Source organism: Scomber scombrus, chromosome 5 (assembly GCF_963691925.1).
Source record: "Scomber scombrus chromosome 5, fScoSco1.1, whole genome shotgun sequence".
Lineage (NCBI taxonomy): Eukaryota > Metazoa > Chordata > Actinopteri > Scombriformes > Scombridae > Scomber > Scomber scombrus.
In genome coordinates, this window is record NC_084974.1 from 18,423,236 (window position 1) to 18,444,862 (window position 21,627).

The 21,627-nt window shown below is 39.6% G+C and overlaps 1 protein-coding gene across 2 annotated transcripts; it reads right to left on the minus strand.

Annotated features, from left to right (window-relative positions):
• Positions 1 to 400: 400 nt before the first annotated feature.
• kiaa0753 (KIAA0753 ortholog) lies at positions 401 to 21,495 on the minus strand. 2 transcript variants are annotated; one of them, XM_062419128.1, is made up of 19 exons: positions 21,443 to 21,495; positions 21,085 to 21,189; positions 18,847 to 19,140; positions 18,421 to 18,691; positions 18,160 to 18,269; positions 17,995 to 18,057; positions 17,443 to 17,664; positions 16,020 to 16,197; positions 14,993 to 15,195; positions 14,635 to 14,765; positions 14,062 to 14,214; positions 13,422 to 13,511; positions 11,491 to 11,578; positions 11,304 to 11,366; positions 10,956 to 11,126; positions 10,648 to 10,729; positions 10,280 to 10,400; positions 4,636 to 4,869; positions 401 to 2,683 (listed from the first exon to the last, which is right to left on the minus strand). In XM_062419128.1, exons 2-19 carry the CDS (start codon positions 21,097 to 21,099, stop codon positions 2,533 to 2,535), a joined length of 2,640 nt encoding a protein of 879 aa, XP_062275112.1. In that variant the 5' UTR covers positions 21,100 to 21,189; positions 21,443 to 21,495; the 3' UTR covers positions 401 to 2,532. The 2 variants fall into 2 exon arrangements, with proteins under 2 accessions (XP_062275112.1, XP_062275111.1); XM_062419127.1 differs by having other exon boundaries at positions 11,304 to 11,369.
• Between the last annotated feature and the right edge of the window lie 132 nt (positions 21,496 to 21,627).

Sequence of the window (21,627 nt, forward strand, 5' to 3'; positions counted from 1 at the left end):
ATTGCTTATAAGCTCTCTGTTCACTGTAACGATTATCAAAAAGGAGAAAGTTCAATGAGTTGATGAGTGATGTACGCTAGTGAGGAAAAAGGTCATGCTGCTCCTCCTGCTGAAATGAGCTATTCTGTGTGTCAATCTAGTGTGGACTGTAACTTACACCATAACTTAAAAAAAAGATGAGTTTTTCTATATACTGTAACTCTATTGTATCCACTTCAACTCAGGCATATCTGCTGAGGGTTCATAGATAGTTCACCGGGACTTTGCTTTTTTATTTTTTTTACTCATTTCAGAGGCAAACTTCAAATCTAGTATCTCGTTCTGAGAGCACTCACAGACGCAACAAAGCAAAGCACTGACTGAATCAGGTTTTTATTTTTGCAAATGATGCAGTCACAGGTGTTTCAGGATTTCTCAGAAAGCCTCAAAATGAATTGCTGAAAAGGAACTCGCAATAGGGAAATGAAGAGTGTGAAATCCAAACAATGGCAGGATTTGCATGACAGATCGCTCAGTGATGACCAGCGTCTCAGCTGAAATCATCCCTCTGACACTTGAGCTCCAACAGAAAATCTCTTGAGAACGGCAGGCATGAGTAATAACCTCTTACAAAGCCATAAGATTTCATATCCATCTGGCATAAGTACCATGGTTTGGCTGAAAATGCCTTGAAAGCAACCCAAATGTCACAAACCAGGCTTGATGGACTGTACCTGTGTGGCAAAGAGCCCCCTCAATGCATCATGAATACATTGCAGTCATCTGTGCCCTCTCCGATCATGAAATTAGCTGTGATAATGAGTCAGTGCAGGCTGGCAGCAAGGTCGAACTTCTCTGACCATTAGAAATTACAATTATGTGCAAAACAGAGCTAATTCGGTAACATCGGTTAGTGCATGGTCAGAGTTCATCCTGAAAAATCAATAGAAGAGCAGTGACCCCCAAGACCTCAACAATGTTCACTGTCCACAGATAAATACATATTTAAGATTCTATAACAAAGCAGGGGACTGATTTCACTGGGTTCATTCAATTTGTGTTTGGCTTGACAACGTAGTCTCACAGTCAAATGCAGAGTGGAGGCTGCTGAGGTGGCAGAAATGAAAGTCTATTCTGCTTTGCCTTTCAAATGACTTTTGGCAGACACATTTACGATTTCTGAGCTATAATTTGAACAGAACAAAATTTGCTCTTGAATATTAACGGAGTCATTTCATGCGTTTCATGTATTCCCATTACTCGACGTCAGTGCAACCTCAGCTCTGTATGTCAGAGTAAGGACTGCGATACTCTGCTCGTTTTGAGCCTACCGATTTCTATTTGTCCTAGATCCAAAAGAACAAATTTGCTCGAGCCTGTGAAAGCCTGCACGTATTCAGACGCCCATGCAGAAACCCAGCCTCAGAGAAAATAGGGACAGCTGATTCGATGTGAGCTAATTCATTCAGTCACTGTATGTCCCCTGTCAAAGGCTGGTCCCCACAGGCCAGTGCAACATCTGGATGTGTCCCCTCTGCACTGTCTGCATGGCTTTCATGTTGCTCTCTGGGGGCCAAGAGTCTGCTCAGTCTGCTGAGTCCACCCTGTTTATTGTGCATTCATGATCGACACATTTCACCATTACTATGCAGGATACATTTGGTCAGCCCCAACAGTATATAAACTAGTGTCCATATTTTGAGAGGCTCTCTCTGGTGAGTCCTCATGAATTGTGAATGTACATATTGAAGAGCTGCCAAAACATGTCCATGTCATGTCAATGCGCATTACATTTCTTTCTCCTGTACTCTATCTCCTCACAGTGGTCATAACTTACTGAGATAACACATTAACCAGTGAGTGGAAAAAAAGCTCCCTGTTGCGTTCAGACCCTTTATAGAGACATTAAAACAAAAGAGGAAATTGATTAACAGATGATGCCCTCAGCTTCCAACATCATTTTGATGGAAACCATTTGTAATTAATTTATTTCCATCTTGCACCATGAAAATAGAAAGTGTGAGTAATCCTCAGGGAGATTTAAACTATGTGCAAGGGAAGGGCAGTAATCTTATAATCCTCTGTAATGTCGTAATGGTCTCTCAAAGCTTATCTAAACTAAACTAACTTTCCCGGTGGAATTCAATCACACATACAGATGGACCATAAAAAATAATGTGACTAAAGCTCCCTGAGTAATTCAAGTCTTGTCTGCTGCCGCTTCAATAAAAAAAACGACATTTCCAATTAAATAAAGTCCCATGTTGATATATCAAAGGAGTGATCTATAAACACTTTTTCAGATCTATGTACAATAAAAATTTAAATACATACATGAAAAAAGTTTCACTGCAAAATAAAAATCTGCTTGTTAGATTTACAAAACTACAGAAAAATAGCAAATAATCACAGTCCTTTGCAACAAAATAAACCTGGATCTTTGATATTTCGTATCCATTGTACTAAAATCTCAAAATGAAGATTAGTCCACTAAAATAAATACACCCTGGAGCAATTGGTAAGAAATTGCCACAGATTCGATGTAACACTCTATTAGCTGACTAAAGCCGGAGCTGAAGCAGGAGGTGACTGGATCGGCTGAAGAAACTCTGAGGTGAAGACGGCCTCTGCATATTCCTCGACGACGTCCTGAAACTCTGCTGCTACGTCAGCCAGAGCCTCCGACAGTAACTCCTCCGCCAGGCTGAAGGACAACAAGGAACAAAAAAGACAAAAGGATATTAGAGAGAGGAAGTTTTGATATTTTCCTCAAAATCATCCTGCAGAGACTTTCACTCACTTCTGAAAGTTAAACACACACATACAAACTTTGATTTAAAAAAGGCAACCCTTTCCTCTGACAAAACATTTGAAACAATGATATTGTGAAACAGTTAGACTTATGTCACTACAATTCAACTTCAATCTTTTGTAGAAGTAGAGTGCAGAGTGTGATTGTTATTTATTTTATTTCTCCTGCCAAAAGATCAGAGACTACACCCTTTTAAAACAGCTTGATAAAAAGGTAAAGGGACTTGGATATAACAGCATATGTACATAACCTAAAAAGAGCCCTATTCCTGAGATTTCAGGAGATCTCCAGAAATGCAAAAGGTACAATTAAAGCAGGCTTTCCCTCACCGGTGTGTGTCTGTTGACTTTCAGTGCTGGACATGAAAAACTGGGTCAAATTTGCACCTTGAAAAGGCATAAAATTAATGGAAATAACTCAAATGATTGGTGTGCAGCACCAAGCTAAATTTGTGTGTTTTGATCATTATCTAGGTCAACTCACAAATGAGTCAGAGACATGGAAGATCTCCATTACAAAGACTCAAAAACATCAAATAATTTGGTTGTGGGTGCAACAAAACAATCACAGTAATTGTGTGTTGTTGAGCTATTTGTAGCTTTGAGGAGCCAATACAAGAATACTTTTCTCTAAACTCAGTGACACAGAGTGAGGAATCTACCATTATGTATTGGGAACAGCTATTATGAAATGTTTATAACACTACTTCTAAAAGGCGTGCTAGCTCACCTGAATGACTCCTCATATTCTGTATGTTTGATGGTAAAAAATATAATTAAACCACAAAAACAAAATTAGCTTTCAGTTAATACGCACAAGGAAATGTTCAACATAAGTGTTCAGGGAATCAGGAAAACATAAGTTTATCATTCAGCTGTGCTTTGCTTTGCGGTTACTCACTCATCTGTTCACCAAGCTGTCAGGAAAAATGCTTTAAATTAATTCAAACGAAGCTTAAGATAGCTTGAAGTGTGTATATTTTCTGGATTTTTTTTCCCAGCTGTGCTGAAGTTTTGCTCTTTTTTGTGTGTGCAAACAATCAGTTAGCAGACTGAATGAATAAGATCCTCCAGGCGGTATGGATTTACAGCAACACTAGGCTGCTCATTACCATCTCATCACACGGACAGGTTTCTGCACTGTGTCAGAATAGCAGGGGGTGTACATGCTTATATGTATGTGTTCTCTCTCCAAAAACACAGAGATAATTGGATGCCTTCTCTTCATACAGGAGTCTTTTCTCCCTAAATACAGAAAAACAGAAATCTTTTCATTGATGCAGGATTGATAATGAGCCAGTGACAAAAGCAGTCAGAGCCCATGGATGCGACTGGATAGCAGTTTTCAGCTCTGACTTTGAGCAAAACAACTTATTGAGCTGTTCCCACTCCACTGCAAATATACACTGCAGAGGGACCAAAAATGCATTTTTAAAGACCACCTTAAAAATCCCTTTTAAGAGATTCAGACTAATCTATCAAGCAAATTGACTCAGTATGTTCACAACGATGAGAGGGCGTCATCTGCGTTCTGCATTGCAGCAACTTAAGAATTCTGTTAAGTATGCAAATCTGTGAGTGGGAGAGGACGCACAACGGTAAATACTCTGCACGATCCTCCCAGAGTGAGCACATTGTATCAGGTAACAGGGACAAACAAGAGAGAAGGAAGCAAGGACAAACTGGTATGTGATTGTTAATACATAGAGCAAATATTTTTTATAAAATCTCAGATATATTAAAAAAAAAGTGTGAGATTCACTGTTAGCACTGTTTCACTACAAATCCTGTCAAACAGAGGGGAATTAAGATCATAAGAATCCTTTCTGGTTTTTGGTTTTTTACCTGTCAGTGATGGCCCAGGGGTTGAAGCTACCGACAGCCTCATGAGCCACAATGCGTAGGTAGGCCTCGTAGTCTTCCCTGTACCTGCGGATGCTTCTCAGCATGCTGCCTGGCACAGAGATAACAGTCCCTGTGTTTCTCTCCACTGGACCCGGAAACACCTTGCTGTGTCTTGTCTGTTGCTCTTCTTGTGATGCCTCCTCTGTGAAGCTGTTCTCAGAGAGGATACTGTGTCTGAGGAAACACAAGAGGATGCTCATGTCGCGAGGCACTACACCTTTTCATTACCTTGACCATTCACACTGTATGAGCTTGGGTAAAGCGCTTCTGATGGCTGCGGCTGTGGAGAAAGGGCAAACTAAATTATTGACGAGTGAGTCAAAATGGAGTGCAGAGCTGTGATTGAACAGAATTACAACGCTCAAGACGATGAATTTAGGAGAGATGTCAGCATGCGGGCCAGCTCCCTTGCCTGCCCCTTGCTCAGAGTGAGCAGGGGCTCAGCTGGGCATTGCCATAGTCTGGCTTTATTATCCTCTCTGCTTGGACAAATCAGCCTGGCTGTTGCGACGGCGCTCTTGGTGCTATATTTAGTGTTGCAGCAGTTCCCACAGCAAAGTGCCTCTCTATTGTGCTCCCCTGCCTCAGCTGAACTTGTTTCTGTTTTGACTGTAGGGGCTGCAAACCATAGGTTGGCCATAAATATAAAAATGCCAACATAGTCGACTTGGCTTTGAGTCTAAAAATAGTTTTTTTGTCCAAAATACATCATCTTGCAAAAGCACCCACACTTTTTGGGCCATGTTCAGAAATGAAAACCATCCAGCCTGCCTTTCCTGTGAATTAACATCATTCAGTCACTGGCAAAATAAAACTATCTTCAAGGGGAAAATTAGTCTTCTATATTTATCTGTGAAATGGTGATACAAGTATATAATAAAATAAATCCCCAGAAACCAAATGTTACAAAAGTGTTAGTGGTTATTTAGCCCTATAATGATCCATTAGTGGGCTACAAGACAAGTGACTGTAGCGACTATTTCAATAAATCTGTGTGACAGGTAACCACAAAAAACATCCTCAACCTCAAGCACCTACATCATGTCCTGCTCAGGAAATACACAAACAATAAAGATGAGCAGTATCAACAATTAGTGAAATCACCTCAAGTGACTTTCAAGTTTGTTTTCTCCTTTCTCTACAAAAGCTCTGGCCGTGTATCCCCTGGGAAACAGAGGACCTGGCAAATGAAAGCGGCATATGTGATATATCAAAAGGGGACGCAAGCAGAGTGGGACAAAGCCAAATGTGGCTTAGAGATAGTAGGGGTTGATTCACTTCACAGAAGCCCTGGTGAGCTTTAGAGAGAAGCAGGAAAGATCAATTATATGGGAAGGAGGTGGAGTTTGAGAAGTGTGGAGGAAAATGTATGGATGGTTGCAATAGTGTTCTTTACGTGGTAATGCACTTCCCTGCAGTCTATTTAATGTATTTGAATCAATGAAGTCATTGTGTGGAAGGTGGAAGTCATCACAATGAACAAGCAGCCATCTACTGTGTGACACATGGTTTAGTTTGTTTGAAATTCTTATCCTGCAGGGAAACAGTAGAAAGAAAAAAAATATATGAAAGGTTTGCTGAGTGGGTCTTTCATCTTTCCATCAATTTGTTTGACCTGCTGATGGAGCTGTGGTGGGTCAGCCAGCATTAGCCAAGGTGGGGAAGCGGGGGGGGGGCAATCATGGCCTGGATCTGCGCTCCTCACCATGGATACAAAAATCTTATCTAACGCTCTGCTGATGTTTTCAAAGATGAAATCTCTCTCACCCCATTGTCTCAGTGGTCCTTTGATAGTACCCACACAAGAGCACAAACACAAAATCGGGCAGGGTAAAGAATAATGGATGCTGTTTTGGAAATACTCTTCAAGAGGACAGTGCCTGTGTTATGTTTGGTGAAAGATAACAAGGTAGTTAAAATACTGAAATAATCACGTAAACACCTGCCAGCACAGAAAAAGTGAGCTAAAATATTGTCAATACGAGGAGATGCATCGTGCTGATTTAAATGGCAACTGAATAGTAATGGTAAAAAACAGCCAGAGAACCTATTAATAATACAATAAGTAATGATGATTCCCTCCAAATCAACTGAGAGTAATTCTCTTGAAAATTGCATTCCCCCATCTGTCTTCCACTCTCTCCTTTCCTTCCCTGGATAACAGAATCTACATTTTAAAAAAATAATCAGAGAAGCCATAACCAGTAACAGTCTACCAGTGTCCTTTAGTCGTGAAACAATACAATCAAAGAAGATTCAAGTGATAGACACACTGACACTCTATGCTTTTGTAAGCTGTGTCATTGTCACAGATTTTCTTTCTCTGTGTGTTTTGAGTGAGCATGATTCTGTTTCCCTGCTGACGGCGGCACCTGATGCGTCTCTCCGAGCTTTTGCCTTCATGGGAGCTGAGAGCAAGTGCTCTTTTAAACGGCTGCTCGGTTTGCTGTACGAGCAAAGTGAGCAGAAGTTCATCAATGTCATCAATAATTTTCCACTCTGGCTTATCCGGGTTTTTCTCTCTCCTAGAGCCCAGCATACTGTGTTTACTGCACAAATTGTTCAGTATCTGAACTGCTTGCACTTATACAAGAATTATAACTAAACTGAAGCTGGATACGGTTGTGAATACCTGAGAATGATAAGTGTTTATCAATATAATATTTTTCATTATATGTACAATTATTCCATGATGGGTTTAGAGTATTGTCTGGGTCCTCTCTTGCATCTAGGCATTTCCACATGTTTTCTTGCAATATTTGTTCATTTCAGCATAAAAGTGAGCCTTGTACATAATTGCAGCTCATTTCTTCAGGCTGTACATGTCAAATGTCATTTCACAATTACCTGAAGGACCACTATATAACTCAAATCCTATTACTTCCTATTGAAGGCCTACACATTCTGGTATGTCCTCAATGGATACATGTTGACATTACATCAGCATGAGCATTCAAGAGGATTCTGTATGCGGCTCACAACAAAGCTAGGATTGGTCAGTTCAAGGACAGGCTTACAATTTTTTCAAGTCTGTCCTAAAGCAGCAGTCAATGCTCATTTTGGAACCTAAGAGTGAAAGTAGTGATGCAACAAGATGCAGGCTGTTGTTTTTTTTTCTTCCATTGACTTAAGTCATGTAGAATGTGTCATTTTTGCCTGCATCATTGCAACACAAGCTCAGATCAGTTTACTAAGCAATATTTTCACCCCAAAAGACAGCTCTATAAAAAAGCATGCCGTCTAAACACAATTTCTCTTTTCATTTTACACCAAATGACTGCTTACTTCCAACTTTATTACCTCCACAGGGTCTAAGTACTGAGGAAAAAATGCTGTTGTCCATCTATAACAGCTAAGAGGAAAAGCTTGACAAACAGTAAATCTGCTTGTAATACGAGTTTTATCTTTACTGGCCTTATCTCTCAGTCAGCCATTTTATTACATGTGTTCACAATATATACCTTTACTGTTAACTAAAATTTTCCTTAACCACTTGGCTGTGAAAATTAATATCAATTTTTTTTCTCCTGACTCCTGAATGGTTTAGCCTTCATTCAGAGGGGGGGAGGAGGTGACTAAATTGTACAATTTATTAGAAATAAAGTCCGACCGATATATCTGTCAGCCGATATTAGACTTTCACAATTATAGGCAATGTGTTGTTCGATATGCGTCAATACTTTTTATTTTATTTTTTAAAGTTATATAGGCAGCATTTTATGTATATTTGTTCCTTTTTCTTAATTCAAGTTTAATTCAATATCTATGCATTTTAGCAATTGCCCTATCTTACCATTTCATCACTGAACAAGAACAGCCGTGGAGAATGTAATGGAATAGAGATTCTGTGATGCACTCGGCATAATCTGTCAGTCGGCCGACAACTAAGCCACATCTCCATGCTACTGAATTCCTCTGTCACTATTGGGATTGTGTTAATGTACTGACAAAAAAAACAATAGTATCTGCTCCAACATTCACTTAAAACCAGACTGCTGCAACGATTAATCAATTAGTCGGTGATGTCTCTGGTTTCAAAGTTGAGCCACCCTGTTATATAATGGCACTTCACCACACATGACAGTACATATTCACACTCACACCTATATACAATTCATTTACTGTAAGTTACTTTGTAGTGATTAGTTTTTACTTTTACATTTTTTCTATTGATCAGTGTCACAAAATCTTAATTATATCCACCATGACTCAGATGAGGTCATCGTCCAATGAGGTTCCAATAATTCATAAAGGCACTCTAATTAAGACTGAAGATACCTGAACCTGACAGGCATGTCTCTTTTTTATCCAACAGGGAGTTTGAGAACAAATGTGCTGGCATTTCTCAAATGACCGTTCCTATAAAGAAGCTTCACAGTTGGACACCTCTGAAAAATTAATAAGTAATGGAAAATCATAACAACTCTTCAAAAAGATGAGACAGCAAATAGTGGACTTGCTTGTGTCATTTTTTGCCAAAAAATAGAACTATTACTTGATGGATGTGTTAGGAAATCAGTGAAAGATGAGTGACCGGCACAGGGGATATGAAAGCAATGTTTCCATTGAGGGAACTGTACCTCGGGCACTTTGAGACTGACCAACTTTAATTTTCTAATGGTACTGCTTGAATTTGTTAGAAGCAGCATCCCGCTGCCTTGTCTATGTCAACAACTTCTATCGCTCCACTCTCTTTTCTCTTCCTTCCAAGTTCCTCATTAATTTAAGCAGTGTAGCAGCTGCAACCAAAGCCCTGGGCAGTGGAGGGTCTCTCTGTGGAGTCTTCTGCCGGAGTAAGGAATAGACTCTGCCCAGGGTACGCTAGCCAAAGAGTGAGTTTTGTGGGATGAGTAAGGCCTCCCAGTGGGAGAGCAATTATAGGGCAATGACACATCATGCGGGAAAAAAACACTAACTGTGCATCGTAGGAAAACCATTAACCACTTCACTTTTTATCCTGTCCAGAGCAGTAATTAAACTAATAGTGAATGACTTCCTGTGATGGGTGTTGTTGTGGCTCTTATTAGAGCAAAAGAAACCACAGGCTGTCTTTATCTGTTACTCAGTAGATTTCTTTTTCTCATAAAAACTGACCTAGACTTTCAAATAAATCAAATTAATTTGTATATGAAGCTTTTATTTATATTTATTTTTTTGCCTATAATATATTATTCCTAATTTTTCTATGTCATAGAGGAGGGACTTACATGGGTTTCAGATTTTTATTCTGTAAATCCTTTTAATATGGAACGCACTGTGTACTAGAAGAGTGCTATATAAATATATTACTATCATATTTTTTTCAAAAAGAGTGTTATCTCATAATTTCATGTAATCATCATTATGATGCTGGAGCAATAATAACTTATAATGGAGGCTGAGACTTATAATTTCAGCTCAAAAGATTGGGAGGGAAGTTATATAGGTCAAACACTGATACTGCACTCCAGTTAATATTCCGGCAAATTTCCTTACTGCCTCTTGAGACAAATAAAACAGCAAGGAGAGGAAGGCATCAGATAAATGTGAGAAATAAAAGTGATTTGAGTGTAAAAAAAAAAGGGTAAAGGACATAGTAACCCACCCAGTCTCTACAGGATTCTCTAGGACAATATCAGCTGCAGAGCTCTGTCTCAACACTGGTTTTGTGAGCCTAATTGGCAGAGGAGAGGCTGGCCTGGAGCCCGAAACATTGCGCTGGGGTCCTGCAAAGAATAGAAAGGAAGGGGAGGGGATGGCAGTGGTAGTGTATGTCAAGAGGGATGGGGTGGAACAGGGGACAGGCAGAGAAAAAACAAGAGGAGCATACAGTGAGAATGGTATTCGGTTATTCTCTCAGTTGTAGCACTGTCTCCATCCATAGGAGACGAGAGGAAAAATTCTCTGAGCGCAGTTACAGATGATCAACAGAAGTGTATTTTAACACAGAGGCAGATCAGTCAGTGTTTGTACCTGCTGGTCCTGGTCGGTCCTGGTAAAGAGGGTCTGAATAGGTGATAGAAGCAAACCGTCTCCTCACTTCCTCCTGATCTCTCTGCTCAGGCACACAGAGAGAAACACATTTTATAAACATACTGTCCACCTGCCTGCAGTGAGCCATGTCAAACAGACTGAACATCATAATCAAGGCATAATCAGTACGCAGCACCAGCCCAGAGCTGTCTTAACAGCTCACTATAAATAACAAACCGATTGCTGGCAACCTTTTGGAGTCCATGGTGACCTTTCGGTGGTAGACCTTTCTGTAGGGCAGCTCTCACCTGTATCTCCTCCATGCGAAGAAGCATACTCTCTAGGGTGGGGGCCTGCAGTCTACACTCGGCTACGCCCTCCAATTTTCTGTCTGCCTCAGCCGCCCACGCCGCCCGCGCAGTATCCTCCAACAGATCTTCCAGAAGGGCATCACTCAGCTGCTCAGCTCTCTCTGCTGCCTGTGAAGGACAAAATTCAGCACAACAGAAAAACAAAAGGTAAATATTGGACCCAGTTGTAAAATCGGAAGTCCTTGTGGATTTAGTGAGTCTAAAAGTCATTATTCATTATTAATTGAATAGCAGGGCCAATTCTCCTCTCTCCCGTGAATTATTGACAACAGTAGCATGGCTCACCCTCTCCACAGCCTGCTCAGACAGTCTATTCCTTAGTGAGGGGCTAATCCTAGACTCAGCAATCTGCTGTGGAAATAGACAAATACAAGCTCAGTATCATCACTCCCGAATAAACATAATTTACTCCTACTTAGTCCATAACAAAATAAAACATGGCTCTATGCAGACAAGAGATACATCTTCCTACCTGCGCTTCATCCAGAAGAGGCTGAATTCGCTCTCTGGCCTTCTGCTCAGCTCGCTCAGCCCACTGAGTCGGCGAGACAACTTCAGACCTGTGAACCAAAACACACCCACATTGCAAGCTGTCACGGAAGTTACTTGGCTTAAAGCTTTAACTTAAAGAATCTAAATGAGGTGCTTAAATAAAATGTGCTGTACAGTTAAAGATAGTTAAATTAGAAATAATTATTTTGAGTCATAAGGGGAAAAAATGTTCATTGAGTCATTTACACCACTGAAAAAGATTTAAGCCACTCTTTTCATGGATTATAATTAAGCTAAACAGATTAAAATTGATCTTCAAACCTGATGGGCGTCTACACAAGAAAGCAGCCACAGCAGAGTAATTTTTGTCAGGCACTATGTGTACACTGCACAGAGCCAACCCCTGTTATGAGAACACTACAGTGACTATTTATTGACTCTCTCCGAAGGGAGAGTGGTCCGCATTGTTTTAGCTGCCCAGTGTCGCAGAAAGGCTAAATGGAGTGGCTACAAGGAGAAAATAAATGACTCAGCAAATCGGCAAGCTAAAATGGAAGTAGAAATGAAAAATAATTGCCTGATTAAAATCTGTATTCTTAATTCAGTTTGTGGATCCAGTCATTTATTTCTCAGTTTAAAACTGCATTTTCAAATAGATCTTTAAATTCCATTATTTAGCTATGAATTCATTAATGTATTTTTCAAAAGATGAACTTATTGACTGTTTTATGTTGTTTTTGGAAACCCCTTTTTAATTTGAACTATTTATAGATTAATATTTAATTTATAAATTATGTTTATAATTCCTCTTTACTCCTAATTACTCATTAACATATCAAATAATGAATTACTTATTAGTTATTTAGTCTATTTATTTATTGACTCATTAATTAATTTGTAAACTTGTAACTATAAATGTATTAATGCCTATTTTTTATTGTACATTAGAAATTCATGATGAAATGCTTTATTACTATTTCCATGACACTAGTGATCCTCAATAAGATATACCCTGGTGGAAATAATAATATTGACAATAATGCAATTCCATTCATGTTTTCCAGTAAGCCATTATGCACAAAATTACCAGGATCATGAAACTAAATCACATGAGATGCAGCAGTAAATCAGAACCACTGGTTGAGCTGTGTTTGAAAGAAGAAGAAGCATAAAGGACAAACCTCCCCAACTGCTTATGTAATGAATGCTTAATGGACCAAATGTTAACCGCAACCTCTGCAGTGTGTTTCTTTGCTGGCCTTGCAGAGTTTAACTGTCCAATAACTAATTAGGCAATGCCTGGTGATCTATAGGAACATGTGCTTTCACTGGTGCTGAGGGGGTGTTGCTGCAATCACAAGCTGCATTATTTCCTGTTTCTATCGTTTGTAGGTTATTGTGTCCGTGTTGTAATTCCCAATGTAACTGTTGATTAAACTGTGAGGCCTGGTGCACTGAATGGTATGGTAGATTACTGTGTGGATTACTGCCTTGGTTTAGCAGTGAGATTTATTCTTTTATTCTTTTTTAGAGGTGTTACTGGTGGAAAAATATTTATTTTTCATAAAAAAACCTAAATAGCAAAATGTTCATATGAGGCATACATAATAATGGTGTGGGCCTCTGAAGAGAACTCCGGTTAATATACCCATCCTGTCCCTGTTGAGTTTAGTATAATTTGTCTCATTCAGTAGGAATCTTGGGAACTATTTTATTTCAAAGCAAACTTTAATTGCATATTTTCCGTGAAGTTTGGTATTTCTTGTCCTCATCTGTATAGAGATTGCAATTTAGGTACAGATAGATTGAAAAAAGTATTGATTTTTTTGGCTGGATCTATATCCAACCTTCAATTTCCATCCCTACAGATGAATTAAGTCTTCCAAAACCCTAATTGTATTACTACTGTACCTTAGTCTTTGAATGCGTTCAGCCTCTTCTTGACTCTGCTGATTGAGCGCTTTCATTCTCTGCATTGTCATCTTATCCATCCAGGCTTTCCTGTACCGAGTCAGTAATCATCAAATGAAGCAAAATGCAAACCTAATAAGCATTTCACATAAATAATCCCTATCTATAAAAATCATGCTGCTAGACCCTGATTAATTGGAAAGCACAATTGTAGTAATTAAGATTTGACTAAACAGAGACATATGTGGAACACTCAATCAATGAGGTACTTATAAGCACTAAAAACAGGCCAACTATTAATCACTCACAAAGAGAAATGGCCTCAATCTAGCAGGCACCTAGATTAATTTATTGGAAAGAATTAACTTTGAATTAGAATCAGAGCATTGCCTGTGGCCCTGAGCAAGTGGGGTCTGGCACAGAAATAACTCACTGAATACAGAGGGAGTAATCATTAACATTTATTTTCCCTAGATTCAACCCAGTTGGCTTTTTTTTTGTAATTTTGCAAAGTTGATCTGATGGTTAAAAAAAAAACATGATTTAATTTATCTGTGGGCAATAATATTTCATTCTGACAGATCTGATAAATTGAAAAGACAGAAATCAGGTTATAAAATGTGTAGGCAGTGAGCCTCACCTTAATGCTTCATTCTGAGCTTGTTTCTTCATGCCTGAGTCTAGAGCTGGCTCTTCTCCAAAACTGCCAGCCGCCTGCTGCTTTGGAGGGCTTGGTGAGGGCTTCACAGGAGAGAAGAGACATCGAGGCTCTGGTCTCCTCCTCTGAGGAGATCTGTTGAGATTTATAACGAAGAGAAAACGAAACACAGGCACGCAGATGCATACTATATCAGTACAAGTTGGAAAAGTGGGAGAGGGGGATTTGAGCAGGGAGATATGGAGATGAAGGCCATTTTTATGCACATCAGACAGGCCTCCCTTGTCGCAGTGCCTACAAATGTTTAATTCAGTTCCATTTTATTTGAGTGTATGGCATATTAATCTAAAATGCATTACTGATTCATATTGGCTGCATATGGTTACCTTGAGATTACAGTTTCAGACATGATAACAGCATAACCTTAGTTATGTAAAGACATTAATCATATAGTGTGAGCTGAGAGCGACTGAGAGCAAAAACACTGTCGAACAATAATGGGTTATGGTGAAATCTAATGTGTCATCAGTTGTACGGATAGATAAAAAAGATCACCTGTGCGGAGGAGGAGAGTGAGGGGATGTAGGCATCCAGGGCACAGAGTGCTCTTTCTGAGGGAGCTGGTTCACTCTAAGTCGAGAGGACACTGTAGGCTGCTGGAAGCCTGCATCTTGCATTTGATTATGCTATGAAAAAAAAAAAAACGATAATAATAATTTTAAAAATATATATATGTATGTTTAGATCTTTTACATGTTTTTTTTTCATGGTTAGTAGTGACATCTTTTTTTTTCTTTGTTTTAAAAGAACCCAAAAATGCATCACACCTCTTCCAATATAATACAAAGCACTTCTCATGCATTATATTCATATATTCATTCAATATTCAACTTTATAGAAGTTTGGTAAACACCTTCATTATTTTGTCAGCTTTGCTCATCTCAGAGTGTAGCGCCCCTCCTTTTCTGTGGGTAGTGTTGGTCTGACATCGTCCCGGCGGCTCTCGCAGCTCCCTCTGCTGGGCGAGACTCTCCAGGCCGGCCCTGAGCACCTCTGCTCTGCTCATGGGCTGGAGAGAAGAGGTCGTTTTGGGCTTCTGTGACACCATTCTCCTACCTGCCAACACAAATAAGGAACGAAACCATTGATTTGCTTTCATATATACTGATTCAATGTTATATAGACAGAAAAACTACTTAATTGCTATGGTCATTTTTTGAACTATAGTCTTCAGCTTTGCTATTAAACATGAAGAAATCTGTTTGGAACTAGCTTGGCTAAGGCATTATGAGCTACGATGACAGCACCAATTAGACAACTAGCCAGGACTCTTGACAATCAGTTGGATCCCCACTGACTGCTGTTTAGGTGGTACATGGACACGGATGCTTGTTTCCAGGGAGATCTAGATTGCAGCTCTAGCTCATTGTAGGTGTTTGTGTCCTTTCTACCACAGGATGCCTCTCAGCGCAACAGGAGTCAGCAGGAGTTAACCGCTCACAAGGCTAAGCAACGGGGGACCGAGGGCCAGACTTCTGCTCTTCAGTTCCTGTTTTTCTATCACTTCTTCACGGCTCCTTATGAATTTTCAGCCAGGGTGCAGCCGTTTAAACACAGCGGGGGGCCCGAACACAACCACACAAAAGCACTCAGGTGGCCTCCAGACATACGGGAGACTAAGCGGTTCATCCTTCATCACACGGCATACATTCAATTTATTCTCTTGGCAGTTCCTACAGGCTTTGGCAGCAAGTACACCATTACCATTAGTAGGAAACTTGGAAGGAAAATACTTCATTTATATTACATTCATCAGGCTAGACATTGTATTAATACTGTTGGTGAAGTTAGAAAGCAGAAAGTGATTGATAGTTACACATGCACAAACTGATTTCTCGGGAGTAGAAAAAGGTAATTTAATAGGTACAGTCAGTGCTCACCCCGGATATTTCTTTTGGGATTTGCTGGTTTGCGAGGTCCTCGAACAATTGAGGTGCTGTGACCCTTGGGTGCACTTGTGGGTGACATGCTGCGATGAGGAGACTTCCTGCGTGGAGGATATGCTTGGGCTTGCATCTTTTGCAGCATCTCTTGTTTACTGAGGGCAGAATCCAAAGTCTACGAGGAGCACAGTGACAAGACACTCAAAACTTGGATTATACTCTTAAAAAACCTTAATGATGCCTTCATGACATAAACTGCATATTTAGACAAGTGATATATATCAGTCAACAAACTAAACACTCTTCAGACCACGTATCTATTTTTTAGTTTACTATACTATCAAAGTAAATGATGTAATCATCCTTTTTGTAAATAATCCAGCATTTATTGGGGGACATAAAGGAATTGGACAGGACAACATAATCATAAGAATAATAAAAGTTGGTTACAAATCCTTCACACTTGATAACAAACTTTAGTCTATGACCCACAAACATGAGCACGCATTTTGCACCTTCCCTTATGATGCTCTGCCAGATCTGCACTGCAGCCAACTTTACTTTCTACATGCTTTGTTAGTTTTTTGCCTTCAGTCTGGTCTTTTAGTGAATGAAAATGAATTGGGCTGACACTAAGGGCCTGATTTACTAAAGGTTTGCGTGTGTAAAAACGCGTGCAAACTTGACATCACCCGCAAAAAAGTGATTTACTAAACCTGAAGGTATTTTTTCTGACGCTAACTGCGTCTATAAATAACACCTTTGAAGGTCAGGCATTAACCGGCTGCGCACTGCGCACAGCTGACTTTTGTCACTGTGGAGAGGAGGAGACGGTGGCACAATGACAGAATACGCACAGGACGGCGTTTTTCCACCTGTGTTAATAATTTTGGAGTGGAATATTTTTGGTTTTACTAACAGCATTGACTTTGTCACTAATACTCTCCCATATGTCGGTTTCTCTGGTAATATTTGTTTTTGTTATAACTCAATATATTTGTTAACCTCTTCCACTAGAATCTGATTACATTTCATTTTGCGCCTGCAGCTTCTGCTCGTCCAAACTCTCCATAAAGACACGCAAAACCCTCCTTTAAATACTGCTGTCTCCACCCCGTTGCACCTGTTTTCATTTACGCAGTTATTCTTAGTAGATCACCCGCAAAACGCACGCAAACGGCACGCGCAATCTATTGCACCGTGCACGCAATTTAGTACCCACTATTTGGGATCTTAGTAAATCAGGCCCTAAGTGTCTAACTTGTCCCGTCAGGATCGCTGTTCTGCATATTGCCCTAAAATTGGAAGACAAAATTACATCTACATTTCACATCTGCTGTGCTGGAGTAAAGCCAAAATGATGAAAAACCCACATAATTGTCCAAATGCCTTTGATTTTACTGTACAGTACGCTCCTCACCTCCAGTTTCTGCAGGATGTCGAGGGCCGTTTCAGGCACAGCTGAACCCTGATCCACCTCTATCTTAGCTGAGCACAAAGAGAGCTGGCGAATCAGCTGGCCCAGCTCTCTGTAATGAGGGGGGACCTTGCTATGAGATTGATCCGACAACTGGTGGATAACAACCTGCAAGGCCCTCAGTGTCCCCCGGTGGGCTGCTGCTAGCCTGTTTATTGCTGTGGACTGAGAGTAAATCAGTTTACCATTGAGTAACATGTATCATGTATAAATAATGACTTTGGCTTAGCAGTAGCGCTATGAAATGTCCTTTTAACAAAATTAATCAAGTTCATTTTTTATAATAATGTGGAAATAATATTGCCACATAGAACTGTTATTTGAACATCATGTTTCTAACTTGCTGATTTGAGAAGAAAACAAACAGCTTTGTCTTTTTTAATTTAAATGCCTGTCACAGAGACAAACACAACTGATAGAAGTGCGATTTATCAATAATTATCAACATTGCAACAAATGGCCCCAGTCCTACATAGCATTAAAGCTGTGACATACCTTTTTGGTGTCCCACGTTCTCTGGCTGCGTAGTGTCTTTATGTCTTTTTGTATCTCTTTTACCTATTTAATAACAATTTAAGAGAACTGCGTTTGTAAAAACTGAGAAAATTAAAAAAGTCAGCAGGGTGATTTTTCAATTAAATGTGCCGCAGACTAAAATACCTGTTGTTGGAGAACATAGATGATACGTGCTGAGCTGGCTGCCTGTTTCTGCCTGCGTAGCTCCAGCTTGTTTTGCTCATCAGGATCCAGTGGCTCCTTCATTTTCTCCCCTGTTGTTCAAATAAGTACACTGTAAAATTCTACTAGTGTTGTAATTGAAGAGTCTGATTACTGTGGTGGGTAAAGTGTAGGAAATTTTTAAAAAATGTGATCAACAGTAAGACACAGGCCTTCTGTAACGAGCCGTTTTTGGGGAATTACCGCTGTTAGCTAGTTGTTCGACTTTCTGGATGTAAACTTCCAGCTCATTTTGCAGCTTGTGGATCTCCTGGCTTAACGAAGCCTGCTGGCCTGCTCCTTCCAACGGCCTTGGGCCAGGATCTTTGGTTGGGGGTGACTGGCCAACCCTTGGTGTGGGAGAGACAGGGCGCTTGTGAGATGTGTGCTCTGACTGTTTGGCTCCAGGTCGGGACGCCTTCTCCTTTGGACTGGAGGCTTTTAATTTTGTCTTACTTGGATTGGTCCCTAGCTCCTATGAAGAAAAGAAAAGAATCACTAGGCCATTTACAGACAAAGTCAGAGCAGAGTCCAGAAGTGTTAAGTCAGGGATGAATTACTTCCATGTGAGAGGTAAATTAGATAATAAACTACAAAGTGTAAACTTTATGATTTTTGCAGATCAACTACCTGAAGCAGCTCCACATCACTCGTCTCAAAGAGGGAGACCTCTTGGGAAGGTCTGGCCGGAGATTGGTTCAGTGACACAAGGTGCCTCCGTCTCAGATCTCTCTTTGCCAGCTTAACCGCAGCCTGCAGCCTATCCTCGGAAAGAGCGGTGAAGCTGAACGAGCTCCTGGTGCTGTCCACATTCTCCCGCTCCTCTGACAGTGGCAGCAGTTTCTCAATCACAATGGGGGCTGGTGGAGCTACACGGGTGGCACGTTTGCTGGTGCTTGCAGGCATGGCTTCATTGAACAACAGCTGTGGCGTGTAAGATATCGATGTTATTATCAGTGTTGTATGTGACAGAAACAGACACTGTAATCGTCAATCATGCTTTTCATACCAATCTCTGACAAACACTTCTGTCATTTAATGCTCTGATTTTAGAATATTTTCATTATTAATTAATCTGTTGCTTATTTACTTGATGAACTGATTAGTTATTTGGTTCAGAAAATGGTGAGAAAAGTTCATACATCAAGATGACATCTTCATATGTCTTATTTTGTCCCAACAAACAATCCAAAAGCCAAAGATTTTCAGTTTACTGCCATAGAAATCAGAACATGTGAAGAGCTGGAATCAGAGAATTTGGATATTTTTTCTTTTAAAAAATGACTCAAAACAATTATTCAGTTATTAAAATAATTGGTGATTTATGTAATAGTTGGTAGCTAAGTGATTACTTGATGGATCGTTGCAGGTTTACTATCATTCACTTAATTTGAACTCATGCAATGCCAGTTCATTTAGTACAACTAACCACTGCCAATCCAATGCAGTCTAATACAACAGTCTAATAATTGTAATCTATGTTTTATCTTGTATTTCACACCTGTTTCTATTTTGTTTCCCTTTTTAACCCATGTTGTTTATTTTAACTTGCTCTACTTGTTTGCCCTTGTTTTATTGCTTTAAATGTAAAGCACTTTGAGCTGCACTTTTCTGCATTTTATGTATGAAAGGTGCTTTATAAATAAAGTTATTATTGTTATAATAATAAAAACAATTAATTATTATTATTATCATCATCATCATCATCATTATCATTATTATTATTATCATCATTATTATTATTAATACAACAGCCCTGAGATAAATCACAATAAATCCAAACTTCAAGATGGTGATAATGTTCAGTTTTAGTCACAGGTAAGAACTAGGAGCAGTAAATGCAAACAAAATAAGAAGTCAATAAGAAGTTAATAGAAGTCAAGCAAATGGAATTAAATCTGTAACATACATACATGACCTGATTTATGGATTGTAAAAAATAAAACGCTGTGCAAAATATGTCCTGAAGTAATGGTCCTGGTGGGTGTGGAGGTATTAATTAAGCTGAACTGCATTGTGCTGTACTGAAATGTGCAATATTTAGTCTATGCTCACTCATAAGTGGACAAAATATGAGAAATACGTGATAGTATATCACTATTCAACAGCACCACATACTATAGTCCCCAAAATGGCCATACTGTCTGACGTTAGTTGAATAAACACCTCTCAGTTTCAACTAAAATTCAACATTACAATCATTGTGAAGGTTGGGTTTATTTAACAGCTACTGCATTAGACTGAATCGGATTTAATTGGTGACTTTCAGCCAAATGCGACCGTCGCAGCTGTTGGGATAAAAAAGCCTAAAAACCTATTTAATTTTACTTGAATCAATACTCATCTGTGTTTATTATCTACGCTAAGCATTTACGAAAGTTAAATTGTGCTCAGCAAGAAGCATTGAGCTCGTTCCTTATTGTGGGTGACAAGCCGTAGCCTATTAATCGGCAGTGGAGCTACTGCCTATTTTGGGATTCTTATACAGTTATCCTCGGTGGCCCATATTCAACCAATTAACCCATTTGCCACTCTGTACACAAAATATGTCGTCTGTTTAACTTAATGTGATGATGTGATCCTTTAATAAGGACACTGAAACGAGATTCAGCGTCACCTCTACTATTGACAAGCTAGCACTCAAAAAGATGTGTGAGACTAAAAGGGCCCGATGAATATATACTGTACTGGACACTGAATGTAAAGGCTTTAAGAAGGACACCTAACGTTATGTGTTCTGATCGTGTTTTTCAACAGCTGCCGTCACTATAACAACCAGAACATAAGTCACCAGTCAACACGGTCACTCGTTACATCGAAACACCAGAATGATACTACAGCTGAATCGTTGTATTAATTGTGTTTTACCTTGGTTTGGGACATCGCAGTGGTTAAATCTCCACCCCTGCTGTGACTGTTTCGGTCTGAGCCTAAAACAACCCAGTCTTTTCCATGCAGGCCAACCTGCAAGAACTGCGCAGTCATTATAGCGAAAGCAACTGCCAACTTGAGTCAAACTACCAAATAATTCATGACATTGTAAATGAGAGTTAGCAAGAGAACGCTAACAGCGCTCCTGAATTAAGAGTTAATCCCAAAGTCATTTCTACATCGCTAATAACCCCGTTATTTTTTACAGTCTATATAGTCTTTGTATTATAAATGATGTATGCATACACTGTCGCTAGCTAAACTTAAATTAAATTATAATAGAGGGTTAACGAACTTTCTAAATGACTGTCTAGGCTTATCGACAGTTTGAAACGCCGCCATGACAACAACAGACCACCGTAAACGGAAGTGATTTTGTTTTACCGGTGTTATGTCGAAGTATGTTCCCCCGTCGATATGTGTTCCCCCTTCTCCATAACCCCAACCAGTTGTCTTCTGAGGTGCTTAACCTTTACCCAA

What these genes read in the sequence shown, in the direction of transcription:
- kiaa0753 (XM_062419127.1), bottom strand. An exon ending in CGAACAACTAGCTAACAGCG is followed by an intron (nt 18,270 to 18,420) that starts GTAATTCCCCAA and finishes TTTGAACAACAG; the next exon opens with GGGAGAAAATGAAGGAGCCA. An exon ending in GCTCAGAATGAAGCATTAAG is followed by an intron (nt 13,512 to 14,061) that starts GTGAGGCTCACT and finishes GACTCGGTACAG; the next exon opens with GAAAGCCTGGATGGATAAGA.